Source organism: Amblyomma maculatum, chromosome 2, assembly GCF_055883805.1.
Source record: "Amblyomma maculatum isolate TAMU_Amacu chromosome 2, ASM5588380v1, whole genome shotgun sequence".
Taxonomy (NCBI): Eukaryota; Metazoa; Arthropoda; class Arachnida; order Ixodida; family Ixodidae; genus Amblyomma; species Amblyomma maculatum.
Genome location: NC_139345.1, coordinates 216,482,047 through 216,497,536, shown reverse-complemented (window position 1 = coordinate 216,497,536; position 15,490 = coordinate 216,482,047). Strand labels below are relative to the sequence as shown.

General features: G+C 48.5%; 1 protein-coding gene across 2 annotated transcripts in view; it reads left to right on the top strand.

The window, feature by feature from the left end:
- The window catches only part of Vps50 (vacuolar protein sorting 50), a 220,625-nt gene that overhangs the window by 168,561 nt on the left and 36,574 nt on the right, over positions 1-15,490 (top strand). For both annotated transcript variants that reach the window (XM_084595738.1, XM_084595737.1), the window contains exon 23: positions 4,832-4,990. In XM_084595738.1, coding sequence (XP_084451864.1) covers positions 4,832-4,990 — 159 coding nt within the window. The remainder of the gene's footprint in view (positions 1-4,831; positions 4,991-15,490) is intronic.

The following is a 15,490-nucleotide window of genomic DNA, read 5'->3' as shown; positions in this document are numbered from 1 at the left end:
GGCTACGGCAATAACGCGAAGTGTGGCCTGTGCGACAGCAAATAAAACAGATTGGCCTGTCGTCTGAGGTGTGCCACTCTGCAGGATTGTGACCAACGTAGCGACGTGGGGAGGCTGGGCTGGTGGTTGCAGCAGCCATTAAAAGAACAGGGTGCGATGGTGGCTGGAGCGACACGGCGCTGGAGGAGAGGCCAAAGTTTGCAACTTCCTGGTGGACAACGGCTTGTATCATGGCCACGGTGTCGAGGAGCGGAGACGGGATTGGTGCAGGAGTTAGGGCCTCAAGTTCTCTCCGGACGATCCGAGTCACGGTCGTGGGATGGGAGGGCTGGTGCAAAGGGACCAGGTCATCGCAGGATGATGTAGCCGCCGTTTTCGGAAGACGGTCAAAGCGATGTACCAGACGTCTTTGTTTTGCCTGCTCAAATTTTTGGCAGGCTTGAAGCACCTAGTCGACAGTAGAGCAATCCATGCAGAATAGGATGTTGAATGCATCATCCGCGGTACCCTTGAGGAGATGCCCTAACTTGTCACTTTCCGGCATGGAGCTGCTGACCTTGCGACACAACGCAAGAACGTCCTGAATATAGGCGAGGTATGACTCTGTGGGGGATTGAACACGAGAAGAAAGTTCCGTTTTGGCAGCCAGAGCCGGCCCAATGGGGTTCCCGAATAAGTCCTGAAACTTTTGCTTGCAGATGTCCCAAGTAACGAGCTCTTGTTCGTGATTTTGGAACCATGTTCGAGCTGTTCCCGCCAAATATAAGATGATGTTAGCGAGCATGATAGTTGCGTCCCAGTGGTTGTTCCGGCTGCAGCGCTCATACTCATCTAGCCAGTCGTCAACGTCTGGGTGGTTGTCGCCATTAAAGATAGGAGGGTGGGGAATTTTCGTGAGTACTACTGGCTGAGGTGATGTTCCCGTGGTGGTAGGGGCTGCTTCAGAGGTCATCGTGGCTGTTTGTGACGTCGTTGGGATCCCAGGTAGGTGGCGGCTGCTGCGCAAATCCAGATTTTGGCAGCGTAAATGGGCTAATTGGTGCGTACGGGGATCTTGATTCACCTCCACCAAGATGATACGTGGCAAGGCTAGCACAGGAAACCACAGCAGGTGATGAGCAAGTGTTCACAGCACAGCAGAACACAGCAAGTGTTCAGGCAAGCCCCAACAGTTGCTTCAGCTTCGTTGTCTCTCATTCTATTTTCCATTGTCGTCCTCTTCGGTGGCATATATGTAACAATATAAACGCAACATTACTGCTATAATTGCATACATCTGGAAGAATACAAAACAAAGTGTAAGCGAAATAAAATACCCACATAATTATGAGTACCAAATAAAATCTATAAGCATAATAGTACTACCATGAAGAAAACGAGAATAAGAAGGAATATGGTTACAAAGTGTAGTCCAGCCCACTTATAACGAACTTGATCGTCACGCGGCATTTGTTCGTTGTATCCAAAGTTCGTAGTAAGTGAACCACCTATAATACGGGCAAAAAGAGCAAGCGAGACGAAAGCTAACTTTATTTTTGAAAAAAGTCCGTGATGCATGTCAGCTTCTTCAAAGCTGATCGCATTACTGCCGTTTCTAATTTTTCCAGCACGGTAATATGTTCATCGCCGAGGCCTCTGCTGCACGCGAGTTCCTTAAGCGACGCGATGTAACCGATCACGGTTGAAGCGTTCACAGCAACCGGCGGTAGAGCAGCATCCTCGTCATCGTCCTCGTCGGTCTCTGGGCAGTCAGGAAGGGCTCGCACTTCACGCACAATAGCTTCGTCAGTGCATGGCTCCGCAATGTCGCCGTCATCAGCAGAAACGAAATCATCCCAGGCAACGTCAGGTCCGGCCAGCGGCGTGTCAATGACGCGTTGCCACAAGTCCTCGTGCGACCGGCCTTCCGGTGGGTGATCTATGGCGTCCTCGGTGCCTGGGCCCATAAAACCCGCCTTGCGGAAGCAATTTGCTATGCACTCCGCGGTGAGTTCATCCACGCCGCTTTCAACATCTCCACGACGGCAAGCAAGCTGATGCGAATTGGCATGGCAGCATCAATCGCGATCAACAAGCGTTGGGTGACGCGTCGCCGGTAGCACACCTTGAACGCATGAATGATGCCCATATCCAGCAGCTGAATTTTGCAGGTTGCATTGGGAAGCAAGAAGAGCACTGTCACCGCACTCAAGGAAGGCTGCACATGGTGCGCCGCACAGTTATCCAGCACGAGCAGGCCCTTCCTGTTTTTTTGTGCCATGTCGCGGTCGAACTCGACAAGCCACTCGGCAAATAAGTCACGACTCATCCAGGCTTTTGTATTGTTCCTGTAGCGTACAGGCACGTAGCTTCCAAAGCATCGTGGCTTATGTGACTTGCCAATGACAAAAGGCAGCCGCCGGTCACTGCCGTCCATATTGACACACAGAAGAACGGTTATGCGCAACTTGCTGTTCTTCCCTCCTGCGCACTTGTCGCCTTTCAAGGCATGCGTTTTAGATGGCAACATCTGATAAAACAATGCAGTCTCGTCGGCATTGTAAACGTCCCATGGAGCATAGCTCGTGATTATTGGGAGGTTGTCGGAAAGCCACGCATCGACGTCCTCGTTCACAGATGCGGCCTTGCAGACGACCGCCTTGAAAACAATTCCGTGGCAAGCCTTAAACCGGTGGAGCCATCCGTTACCTGGGCTGAAATCGGGAAAATCCATAAGGAAGGCGAAGTCTTTAACCTTGGAGAGCATCAGCGGTCCACTGATCGGAACGCTGCGAGACCGGGCGTCAGCGAACCACTTCAGCAGTGCGTCCTCAACGTCCGCGTAGGTCGCCTTCCGAAGGCGCTTTCTAGTCGTTGGGTCGGCATTCACGGTAGCACCAAGAATCTTTTCCTTGCCCTTAGCAATGGTTGAAATGGTCGATTTCAACAGTCCATACTTCTTGATCAGTTCGCAGTTTTTTGCACCTTGAGCAAGTTCATTAACAATGGCCATCTTCGTTGCGATATCGACAGCTTTCCTTTTAGCACCTGAAGAGGTCGGCGTACAGTCCTCCATCGCACCAGGTGCAAGTCCTTCAACTCCCCGATCTGGGAAAGGCACGGATGCGGCAACGATGTCAACGCAGTGCCATCGCACAGAAATAATCGACGGCGCAATGCCCTCAGTACGGGGTGGCAACGGACCAACAAATGGAGAAGCGGTTTGAGCCGGTAGAGCGGGCGCCTGACTTTCCGGATTGGCCGATGCAGATCACGTGGATGCATCACAGCGACGCGGGCGGCGCCACTTTTTCTTTCATCACCGCGCGCGCGCACTTTTTCGTTTTCATTTTTCAACATGAGCTTTTTCTTTTTTTACTTTATTTTACCCGCAAAGGAGTGCCGGGGGGCGCTTTGTTGCTCTGTGTTCGCGTCATGTCAGGAAAACACAAAGTGCGCGAAATTCGCCTGTTGCGGGTTCGCAGTCGAGCGAAACGGCCCGAAAGCTTCGCGTTCGCTCTAACCGAGTGTTGAGGCCACAACAGTTCGTTCTACGTGAGGCACTGTGCCATTGCCCCAATATATATTTTGACGGTAGCACCGCCCTCATTCATATTAAGCGAGCGTTCGTTACATCTGCGGCTGTTATAAGTGGGCTGGACTGTACAATAAAATGCAAGCGAAGTACAGGATATTCACGAAAATTATTGCGCACACGTAATAGCATGTGCGCAATAATAAATAGCAGTGTAAAGCATGTTTCAAAAACTAGGTAACAAGTGTGAATTTCATTAAGAAAGAAATTCAGGCAGAATTTGATTAGACTTGTAATACAGTTTACATTTCAATTTAAAATTTCTGGCGGCTTTCACCTCGATCGGCAATTCATTCCATATTTTAACGCCATTGAACTCCATCAGTCGCTCACCATATATATTTCTACATTTGGGGAGGTTAAAATTACAGTTACATGCCTGCCTAGTATTACGCGAAGGCTGGACAAATAGGCTTAATGGAAGGGGGGAGTTAGTGCTGATTATATTTTTGATCACAAGCTCAACTTTGCAATTAAGCAAGGTTAGGTACGATAATGCATTGTTGGCATCAGAAATGTTGCTGCTGGGTTGATAAAAATTACTAGCCCGCTTTTGAAGACGGTGTAAAGGGGACAAATATGTTTTATATGTTCGACCCCAAGATCCACAGCAATAACTGATATGTGAATGGAAAAACGAGAAGTAGAGGGAACGTAGTGTATCGTAAGGAAAATAGCATCTCGCCTTAATGAGCGTGTGGCACCCAAAGGCTAATTTTTTTGCATACATTGTTAATTTGTTCTTTCCAGTGTTAATGGCAATCAAATATAACCTCTAAATATTTAAAAGAAGAAACTGGTTCTATTAACGAGTTACATAGAGTAAATGTATTTTTAATAGTCTTGTGTCTAGAGTGAAAAATTATTACTTAGTTTTGGCAATGTTCAGCGTTAAGCGATTGTTGAGGAACCAGGAAGACAGCATTGTCAGCTCATTCATTATGATCGTTTGAATTGCCTGAAGAGATTCCCCAGTAACTACAAGAGCGGTGTCGTCTGCGTACAATAGTACTTGAGAAAAGCGAAGCACTTGCGGGAGATCATTTAGATAAAGTGAGAACAACACGGTACCCAAAACAGAACCCTGTGGCACACCACAGGTTGCATCGTTGACATCTGATATGAAATCATTAATAAATACTTTTTGCTTACGCTTAGATAAATAGCTGCAAAAAATTTAAGCGAGTTATCGACAAAACCCTTGGTCTTGTGAGATACAACTGTGGCTCAGCTCTGTGTGCATGCATTTTCTTGCAGACAGTGTCACTGTCGGCAGAGTTGCGGCAGCCCACTTACATGACTGTGGCAGCGCGGGCCATTGGTTATGACCAGGTTCTCTCGCTCATGGAGCGCGCTCGCTGGGACCTGCATGAGATCATGTCCCAGCACAGCTACTACGTGGACGTCTTGGTGCGGGTGAGTGTCCACTGGAACAGATGAAGGCTTTTGGGTATGCTTAGACGCCGCCTTGAAAACTGAACTTGGCTGTTCCACTTGCACAATCGTTCTTTCCTGTTTGGTAAGCGCCTGGAAGTTTATCACATCTGCAGCGGTGGCCTTGTGGAAAGAGCCTTGCATGCGGGAGATGCTGGATTCAGTCCCTGTGCTACCGGGCACCCATCAGTTTATTAAAAGAGTATAGACACCTAATTTTTTTTATTTGTGTTTTATCCTTTGCAATGATGCATGAGACATTACTGTACATAGATCATCACGGGATATTTGCCTATGACCACTGAATGATTTGTAATCAAATATCTTTTCTCACCTGTTTCGGTTTTGGTTTCAACTGCCGAGCGATGACTGTGACATCAAAGTCAAGTCTAGGTCACATGAGGAAAGAAAAAAAAAAACAGCAATGAAATCGTTCCTTTGTTGTTTCAATTCACTGAAATGCTAAAAGCCAGCCTGCTTTAAAAACAGAAATCACAACAAGTGAAGATTCAGAAATTACAGTCGAACCCGGATATATCGAACTCAAAGGGGGTCGCGAAATAGTTCGATATATCGATAATTCGATATACAGAAATCGGCTTGAGACGGCACTTACGATGCGAAAAAACGATACCGTATTTGTCGCGTAATCAACCCACTCCCATAATGAACCCACCCTCCACTTTTGCACCCGAGAATTTGAAAAAAAAAAAAAAAAAAAAAAAAAACAGCGTTAAGGCCAGCTCGCTCACATGCTGCGATTGAGCGATCTCAGTGACAGAGCGAAAAATTTCCAACTTGTTGGAACTGCGTCCCTCTCGTCACCGCGGCAGAAATTACGAGCGTTCTCGCTTGCATGTGGAAGGCGCGCGCCACTCTGTTTCGGTCGTCTCATCCACAGCTCATTTCTTAGCAGCGTGCCAAGATGCTGTGCAGCGATAACGTCGGCGTGTTTATCTTTTGTTAGCTCCTGCGGTGGCCGGGAGCGAACTTGGCAGAGTGCCCGTGATGGCGTGATTGCACAAGCCTGGTTCGATTTATCACGCCGCGCTTGGGGTGGGCATAGTCCACTGCCACAAAATCATTGGAAAGCGTGATAGCTAAATGTTGTTTGAAGCGAAAAATGCTAAAAGCCAGTGTCATGATCGCAGCTGACCGCATGCTTTCGTTGATTCATACATGCAAGGATAAACGACTCCCGCGAAAAAAAGAACTGCCGCTTCTTAACGTCCGCAGCCGCCATATCTTACGCTACGCCGTGCGTGCAGCACAAGATAAAAATGGACGGCTTTCGCAAAAAAAAAAAAAAGAGAGATCTGCCGCTTCTTAACGTCCCCAGGTGCCACAGCCACGTCAGCTGCAGAGGGTTCGCAACACACGCTGGAGAAAGCGTCCGACGTTCTGTCTGAAAACGGGCTGAGCTGGCTTGGCGCATGCGTAGCGCGTGCTACTGCGAACGAAGGCCGGGAGAGAGGAAGGAGAGAGATAGGAATGGGCACGCCCTTGCGCTTCGCTCTACCGCATTTTTCCCCTCTTGTTCCCACCGATTCTCTCTGGTTCATTCACGCACATGGCTTGCAAACGTCACGTGCTGGCGCGCGGGAAACGACAACCGCAGATGCGCGCGCCTTTGAGAAATGGGCGCGGCGCTGCCCTAGACCAGCCGTCCAAGGAGCCACGTGCTTCACGTATCGTGTATTGTGTTCGTTCGCGTGTAGTGTTTCGCACGCAATGTTGCTGTTCGAAATTAAGTTTGATAAATACACTTTGGAGGAAATGTCGCTGTATAATTACATGATGATTGTTTTTATTGTAGTGTCCTGTAATTTAAAGGGCATATTATATATGCGGTAACAGAGATAACTCATCTCGTTGGGAGTTATGTGGTCTGGCAACCCGGAAAACGCAGCGCGACACCGCTAGGGTGTCTAGAAGGGGAGGTGTGAAAAACGCGGCCTGCTGCCCATAGAGAGGAGTGGCCCCCTGCGCGTGACTGCCGCCAGGGGGCGCCGCGGTCTGGGGCGCCGTCAGCATTCCGGAGGGGGCGGCAGAGTAAAGGTAGTCAGAGCGCGGTTTGACCCGTCGTCGTTGTGTGCTTCGGGGCGATTTCCTGCGTGTGCTGCTTGCACACCCTCGCTGCGTGTTGGCAGAAATGCCACAGACTTCAAAGAAAAAAACTCAGTTCCCGGGTGCGATTCGGGTTATAAGTCGTGTTCGGAAAAACTGTCTCTTTTCCGTGCACCGTCTTGCCCAGATCAGCTCTCGAAGTGGGCTGCAGTCCCCCTAGATGCTGTTGAGGTCGCGTTAGACCACACAGACTATGTCGAAAAGCGAAGTGACGCTCGCCTGGTATATTATATTGCGGGCTATGTGGCCAGGAAGCGTGTGCTGTCGACAAACTGTATAGCATGCAGGGAAGCTTGCCTTGTGGAGAAAGACTGTGTCCCTAGAGATCTTCCAGGTGATGCTTGTAAAGAGTGGGACTTGGGTGGGATACTGTACCCATCATCATCATCACTGTATAATTTGATTCAAACTCTTGAAAACAGGCTGACACGTGAATTCAGCAGAACCCGTCTGCATTCTAAATTTGTTTTCAGCATACTGCAGAAAGTGAGCTCAAACGTGCCACAGATTGGTTGTGTGGAGCATTGTGTTGAAATCACAAAATCGGTAGTCAGGTTTTTCTGCCTCACCAGAATCCACTTTCTTTTGAAGGGTCTAAATCAAGAAATTAATGAAAAAAAAAAAAAAAAAGCAAAAGAACAAAGCCGTGGAATTGAACGGCGGCGCAACACGGAAACGGACACAGACAAGAAGTGTTCCTCCGAGAATTCCTGCCTTCGAGCTCCTATCCCTGAACAGGAAGTTGGCAAATAAAGCCAGTGAGGACAAGGAAAGGTGTCTTTTGGATGGCGTCGACAGGTTACTGAGGACATCTCGAAAGCTTGATCTTTACCCAAAGGAGCGCATGCAACACGTGTCGTTTTTCAAGGACAACGACCTTAGACTCCTTCAAGCTGATAAAGAAGGTAGTTTTGCGGTTGTTCCAGTGGGCCTTTTCAAACAAAAAGTGACGCAGGCCATTTTGAAGAACTTTGTTCAGGTGAAGAAGAGTGCTTGTAGAGTTAAGACGAAAGCCATCTCGTTATGTAATGAGCTCCAACTCTCCAGGCTGGCCAAAGGAATCAGCGAATGTAAGAAAGGGTCTCTTGATGTGTTTTTTATGGTGAAAACCCATAAGCCAGGCATGCCTTTTAGATCCATTGTTAGTGAGCGGGATTCTTGGCAGCAAAAGTTGAGTAAATTTCTCCTGAAGCATTTGAAAGGACTGGAAGTGGACGATCCCTTTGCCACCAGGAATTCAACAGACGTTATTGAAACCTCTCTTCACGTTTGTGATGGTTTAGTAATGCTCTGGTAGGTTTAATCGCTTTCGAGCGTGATAACACCCGCCGCAAAATGTAACGTGCGCAAGAATCGGGTGATTCTGGCAATAACTATCGCGTTCACCAAGAAGAAGAGGAATATTTTTGCGTATACAATCGTGCGGAACACATTCAGTCGTAGTTAAGCTCCACAAAATTGTATTGGCTTTAATAGATTCATAAAATATGTGCTTTCGGCTAGCAGGAAACTCGCGCGAAATTCGCTCAGATGTCCAAAGATACTGTTGTTTCTCTTTGTTTTTATGTCAACAGTAGTATTAGTTAAGCTTTATAATGTTTGAAGACCTGCGGTGCTTGCTAAAACTTCGAAACATTCAATAGAACGCGTTTCGACTACAGCCTTGTCCTTGCTCGCGCAAGCAGACGTACCGCACGAGCTGACGGCGCCGCTGACAACAGCGCCGCCGCGCGGCAATCACGCGGAAGGGACCAGCTTTTTCTGTCCGGTTTTCACACCTCCCCTTCTAGACACCCTAACACCGCCGCTCAATTTTTCTCGTACGGGTGCTCGCGCGTCGGCGGCAACGCGGCCGTATGCCGCGCGTCACGTTTTTCGCTCGCGAAAAACGCTCCATGCGGTTCCGGCTTTAATCTCCTTCGTGTGCGCTTATTGAAATGCCGGTACAGTACAGTCGCCGACTGATATTTCGGACGCCCAGTTTTCCAGACCTGCCTGAAAATCCGGACCTTGCCATGCCACCGCCACGCACTCCATAGAGTCAATGTATAACACCGGCCAAAATTGTGGACGTTGGAAATCCTTCTCGTTCGATTTTCCGGACTATTTCGTTCGATTCACGACTCAAGAGCTACCGAAAACGAAAACAATGCCGCTGCCACTTTGCTTTTCTGCAATCTCGAACCCACGTGTCATATCATTATAGCCTCGATAGCAGGCACAGCTTGCTGCACCGTCCCGCCAGTGCCAGCTCTGCCATGCTACAGGGCTATTCTAGAGCACTGTAGCCATGCTGCCGTCATGCACAGTCGTCAATCGCCATGGTCGCCATTCACGTGTTGTTTGTTATGCTGTTTACATCGCCGTATCAACTACCGGACACTAAAGCCGGGCGTTATCCGGACACTCAAGCACCTCTATCGGTCACGCGTGCAGTTGCATGGTGTTGTTCATGGACAGTGGCAAAACCTAGTGTTGACTGTTGTCTGCACTCAGCATGCTTTCCAATGCATGGAAGGTGGTGGCCGAGAAGACACTGCAGTATTGCTTCCGCCACGCTGGTTACGCGATCAGAGATGAAGTGCGGCCGTCATTCGATGAGAGTGCCAGTGAATTCCATCAGCCGTCTTCATCTGCTGACCTCATCGAGCACTTGCGCGCTGCAGGAGCCGTTCCCATGGAAGTGACGCTGGAGCAGTTTGCTAATGCTGACAGCGAGATCGAGCTCTGCACTGAACTCACCAACTATGAAATTGTTCTCCAGGGGCTTGAAAGTGATGAATTGGGCTACGACAGCGAGGAGCCAGAGGCTGTGCTGCCAACTAGCAGTGAACTAACCCGAGCTCTGATGGTGCTTTCGGGTGTGTACAGTGAGAGGCTACAGCACAGCCAGAAGTAATGTTTTTCACTTGAATTACCATGCAAAAATGTTTTAAGCAGCTTTCAAATGCTACACAGTGATTTCAAACACCTTTTATTTGCACTGATTTTCCTTAAAAGAGTATAGACACCATTTTTTGAAGCGTCGGAAGGAATACGATTGCTTTCCTGGTTATACAGAGATGCTCCCCAAGCAATCCCAACCTTGCACGTTTCCGCGAAGATATTTTAATTTGATTTTAAAAACAAGCCAGGCAAGTACTCCGTTTTTCAAAACCCATTGGCATCGACATCTCTGTGACGAAAACGTGTACATAGGTAAACAACATGACGTCATCAAACAACTCTGACGTGGAGTCGGCAAAGCAAAGAGCAGTGACGACACATGGCCGGACTCGAACAGCGCCGCCGCCACTTCCGGCCGTGCCCTGAGAAAGAACTCCGCTTCTGCTCGCTTTAATCGTGACTGATAGTCCTTTGTACAAATAGCTATGTAAGCGAATGAACAGCGATTAGCGATAGCTAGAGTACCGATAGCGGTTTGAGGCAGCTATGACTTGGGAACCGATCGCGGCGGCCACGGCTTTACGCATCCAGATTGCCTTGACTGCGCCAGATGGCGCCACATGCTTGGACGGCGGCACGCATGCCTGCCGCGTCGGGACCAATCAGCGCGTGAACAGGCGTGAGCACGGGAGCCATCGGGAGAGCTTACGGGTTACGGTGGCTGATCGCGTCATTACTAAAACATTTTTTTAGAACAGCTTGGCTCACAGAGTTGGTCAACCGGACTGATAAAGCAGCATCTTTACGGTTCCTTTGTTCAACATTCCTACCAGTTGACATTTCCTGCGCGTCAACCCACCAAGCTTTCGTGGCTGCTGCTGATTCCAGCTTCGTCGCTTGAGTCGCATGCGAGCGCGTCAGGATTAAAGTGCCCGGCAATGTTAGCAACATACACGCTATTGGGCGAAGCAACGTCGCAGTACTAATTATGCTACGCTGAAGCGCTGCTCGACGACATTTTCGTGCACGTGCGACAGTAAGCAGACGAAAAACGCGACCCGAATGCGTCATCAGATTTTGTGTTTACGTGATCACCAACCTTGCCAGTAGGGGGCGCTCGTGTGGCGTTCTCGTATCTTTGACGTCATCGCGCGCTCGTGTCTGGAGAGATCAAAACCGAAACTGGCCCTGATAAATGCACTGATAACAAATTAATTGGTTTGTGCTGGGGCTTTTTGGGTCGCAGTCCCTCTGTTTTGGACCACTGTGGATCGATTAAAGCAAAAATACCGGAACAGAAAATGTACGTGTCTATACTCCTTTAAGTGCAGTATTCTTTTATAGCTGATCGTAACTGTCGCCATTTGCGAATGACATTATATTTTACTGTGTAGCATCGAAAGAAACCGAATGACATTAAATCTGTTAGTGTGACAGAGTTATTACTTGGACGGCAACGTAGCACCCCGCAGAGGCATATTGACCATTTTTTCAAGCCGCTCGTTAAATAAAGTGACTTTTTTTGCGTGAATTCGTTTTTTCGGACTGCCTGATTTTCCGGACGCTATCTTGGCCCCTTGAGGGTCTGAAAAATCGGTCGGCGACTGTACCTCGGTTTTCTCAAAAATGGCCTTACATTCCTTTTTTTCTTTCTTTCCACACTCAGTGCAGTGTTTTGACATATCTGACGATGTCTTTTCATGTTCTTTTAGGAGAAAACATCGTCCGTTTGTCCGATATACACCTTTTGGCACGTAAGAGGAATCTGACAAACCACCGACTGCACACAATCCAGAAATATTGATCTGTACCGCACTGAACACTTGAAAGGTTGCATTTTATTTTTTCTTTGCTCTAGATGTGTTCGGTTCAGAATTGGTTCTTAGCATCAGTTCTGGAAAAGTTCCACTGGTGCCAGTGAGGTGCCGGCGAGGTGCAGTTTCAGTTCTGTGGTTCAGGTGCAGTGCGTCAGCAGCACCACACATTACTGGTGCGGCATTTTCCATCAAGCCTTGTCGTCTACTCGCTTGTTTCTGTTGGCCGCGAAAAGTTCTCGTGAAGCGGCTATTTTCGTGCCTCGTGAGGTCGTGGACGACAACATCATCAAAGTGATTTTTAAGGAATTCCTGAAGTCCTCCAACACTGAGGACGAGGAACTCGACGCCGTGTTTTCCTTCGCAGCAACAGATTTATTACATCATGGTTCAGACCGAAACTGATCGACTGGTTCGGACTGACTGCAACTAACCAAATTCCTGTACAACTGAAGCGCTGTTGCTAGATATTTCAGCTTTGAACTCGGGAAGCTATTCAGGTTGTCACAGGAGACTTTAAGAGGAGCTCGCCATTTTCACGGAGAATGATGCTGGATCCGTCGACGATGGGAAAAAATGGCCCTAAGTGGACCATCGATGTTTGCAAGCATCTCACTGGCATCGCAGGACATCTGCTAGTGCTGTCAACATGTGCAGCACTTTTCTGCACCTCCTCTATGGAGGGTGCCGCGGTTCTCTGCGCCACAGCTTCACCACAACTGCACCAAAATCAATCGCAGACGGTGGTGCAGGGAAGGCTGTGAATCGAGCACTTTGGAAAATGATACAGCACATCGTGACCAGTTCCACCGGGTCAGAGAACCATGGGAGAAGCGAACGCAGTCTCTATATCTTTCCGTCTTGGCTGGAGCTTTAGGGGTGCTGAGCATGCCACGTCAAAACTGAAACGACGACCCACATTTCTCAGATTTGAGCCATGCGATGCACATAAGGAATGGCCTCTGCTTTTTTACAACCTGTTCTTTCACCTGCGTTGGTAGTTCAGAGACCCATGTTGAAGGCGATTAGTCTTTCACGGTTGATAACTGATAGCAGAAAACCTGCCACTGTAAGCCATTGTACCTGCAGGGAAACACCTTCTCCCATGGAGTGGGGACAGGATTTTTTGAGAGTGGACCATAGGCAAGGGAGGGCTATGCCGTTTTTTACAAGTTTTGAGTGTCCTGAACCAAAATTTAATAATGGTTTTTTGGAGTGCGGCTTGTTGACCCAGCCAGTGTGGCCCTCCTGTCCGCGCCTATTTTCAGCGATAGCCCACTATCGATGGTTTCGTGATTAGAGTTTTCGCGCTTTCGAAGCTCTCCTTGACAAGTGGGGTTATCCAGTGGGAAGTAGAGGAAACCCTCTTTCAGTTTTGCTTTTTCTTTTTTTTTTTTTTCCGCCTTACCACACCCGTCCAGATGGTATCCGGAGTCGGGTGATCGGCGGGGGCTTCTTACTTGCATCATGGCATCACTGTCGCGCGTTCCTGTTACGCGAGAACGGCGCGGTTCCACAGAAGTTGACGCATCAGAGAACTTGTTATTGAATCCAAACAGCAGACTCTGAAGACGAATTCAGATTTTCAGACTTTTAGCACAACAGCGAAACTACGTCAAACCGACCCAGAACGTCGACAGCCATGCCTCGATAAGTTTCGCGTTCGCTCCCCCTAAATTTTCCACTTTTGCTGTGCGCTGATCGGAAGAGATCACTGTTCTGAAGGCCACAACTGTTATCGGCAGGGTGACGTCTTTTGGGCGGTACTACTTGTCGCCGGCAGTGCAGGGAGCTGTGTTCTCCACTAGAGGACAGCCAGGGGCAGTCCTCGGCGTAGTCAACCTCGACTACTGTTTTATTTCTGAACTCAGCGAATGCTGTACACAGAAAGCTGGAATTTGCTGCAATGTTGCATTGGTCCCTTTTGTAAAAAACGTATGAGTATAGGGACCGGGCGCCCGTTGTATGGCGCCACTGTCGCCTCGGTGGAACAGCGCCGCCCGCGGCGGAGTGCCGAAACAGCAGAATGCCGAGGCAGCTGAGCGGCGCAGTCGTTTCCGTTCTGCGAGGCGTTTTTGATCCTGTCCCTACCCGTCGTTTTGCGGTGTGGCTTTGAGAGCTTTGAGCTGCTTTGAGTAATAGCAAGGAGTATTTTCTGACCGGGAAATCTTGAAAAAGAAAAGGGCCGTTCTCGGCAGGGCGTGCGTGTTTTTTTTTGTTTTTTGTTTTTTAAACCGCCCGGCGCATGGTATTTCTGTTATATACTCGAAAATGCCGCGCGCGTGATTTCACCATGCACTAGGAACACCTTCGTTAGGCACTTGTTAAGGCAACTTCGAAGACTGGATTTGCGCCTGCACTGCGCGTCCATCTTATATTAGGTCTAGTCGAAACCTGCCTGAAGATCAAATACCGCCGAGCCGTGTAGCCGTGGCGCCGTAGTAGTGGTAGTTGTAATGGTCAGCGTTCATGTAAAATGAAAAAAATGCTGCACCTGTCTTTTTTAGTAATAGCTAGTCTCAAACGATTCAGAGTAGAATAATAACAAATGACATTCCAGTTTCAACCTTGCAGCGAGAGCTGTAAAAGGAGAAAAATAAACAAGCGAGACAAAAGTAGAATCCTATTTATGGTTGGAATAGCAAACACACATATACTTCCAGGACTTCCTGCACAATTACGCTACAATAGCTCACTGAACCCGGCCTTGAGACTATCAAACTTAATCATAATATAAGCCAAATGAGTAATACCACCTCAGCATCATTTTTACATATACGGCAATGCTCTTGTTGAACACGTCGGAGCTGCTACATATAATTGACTTAGAAAATATTATACTATACAGTCGAACCCAGATATATCGAATTTCGGTTATATTGAACTCACGAAATATTCCCTTGAAAATCCCATGTAAAAGTATAGGAAAGCCGCCTCATATATCGAACTCAATTTCACCGGTCGTTTGATATATCGAACTCCGCACCACACACTGGAAAGTGTGCCTTCCCCAAAGACGATCGCATCACCCTTGGCCGTTTGCCGCATGACGCTTTCAAGCCACGTTATCGTTTCCCGCGCGCCAGCATATGACGTTTGCAAGCCATGTGTGTGGGTGTGCCCATTCTTTTGCCAAGCTATCTCTCTCCTTCAGCACGCACTATGCATGCGCCAAGCCAGCTCAGCCCATTTTCAGACAGACGTCGGACGCTTTCCCCACAATTCCGTTAACCAATTAAAGTTTACTCTCTCCCTCACTTTTCTGTTTTTTTTTTTCTGCGAGAGTCATTCATTTTTATCGTTGTGCTGTACACGCGGCCGGCGTAGCATAAGATATGGCGGCTGCGGACGTTAAGAAGCAAGTTTTTTTTTTTTTGCGGGAGTCGTTTATCCTTGCATGTATGAATCAACGAAATCACGCGGTCAGCTGCTGCGATCATGACGCCCGCCCCAAGCGCGGCGTGATAAATCGAACCAGGCTTGTGCAATCAAGCCATCACGGGCACTCCGCCAAGTTCGCTCCCGGCTACAGCTGGAGCTATCAAAAGATAAACACACTGCGACGTGACGTTATCGCTGCGACCTGACGTTATCGCTGCGCAGCATCTTGGTACGCTGCCAAGAAATAAGCTGTGGATGAGACGACCGAAACGGA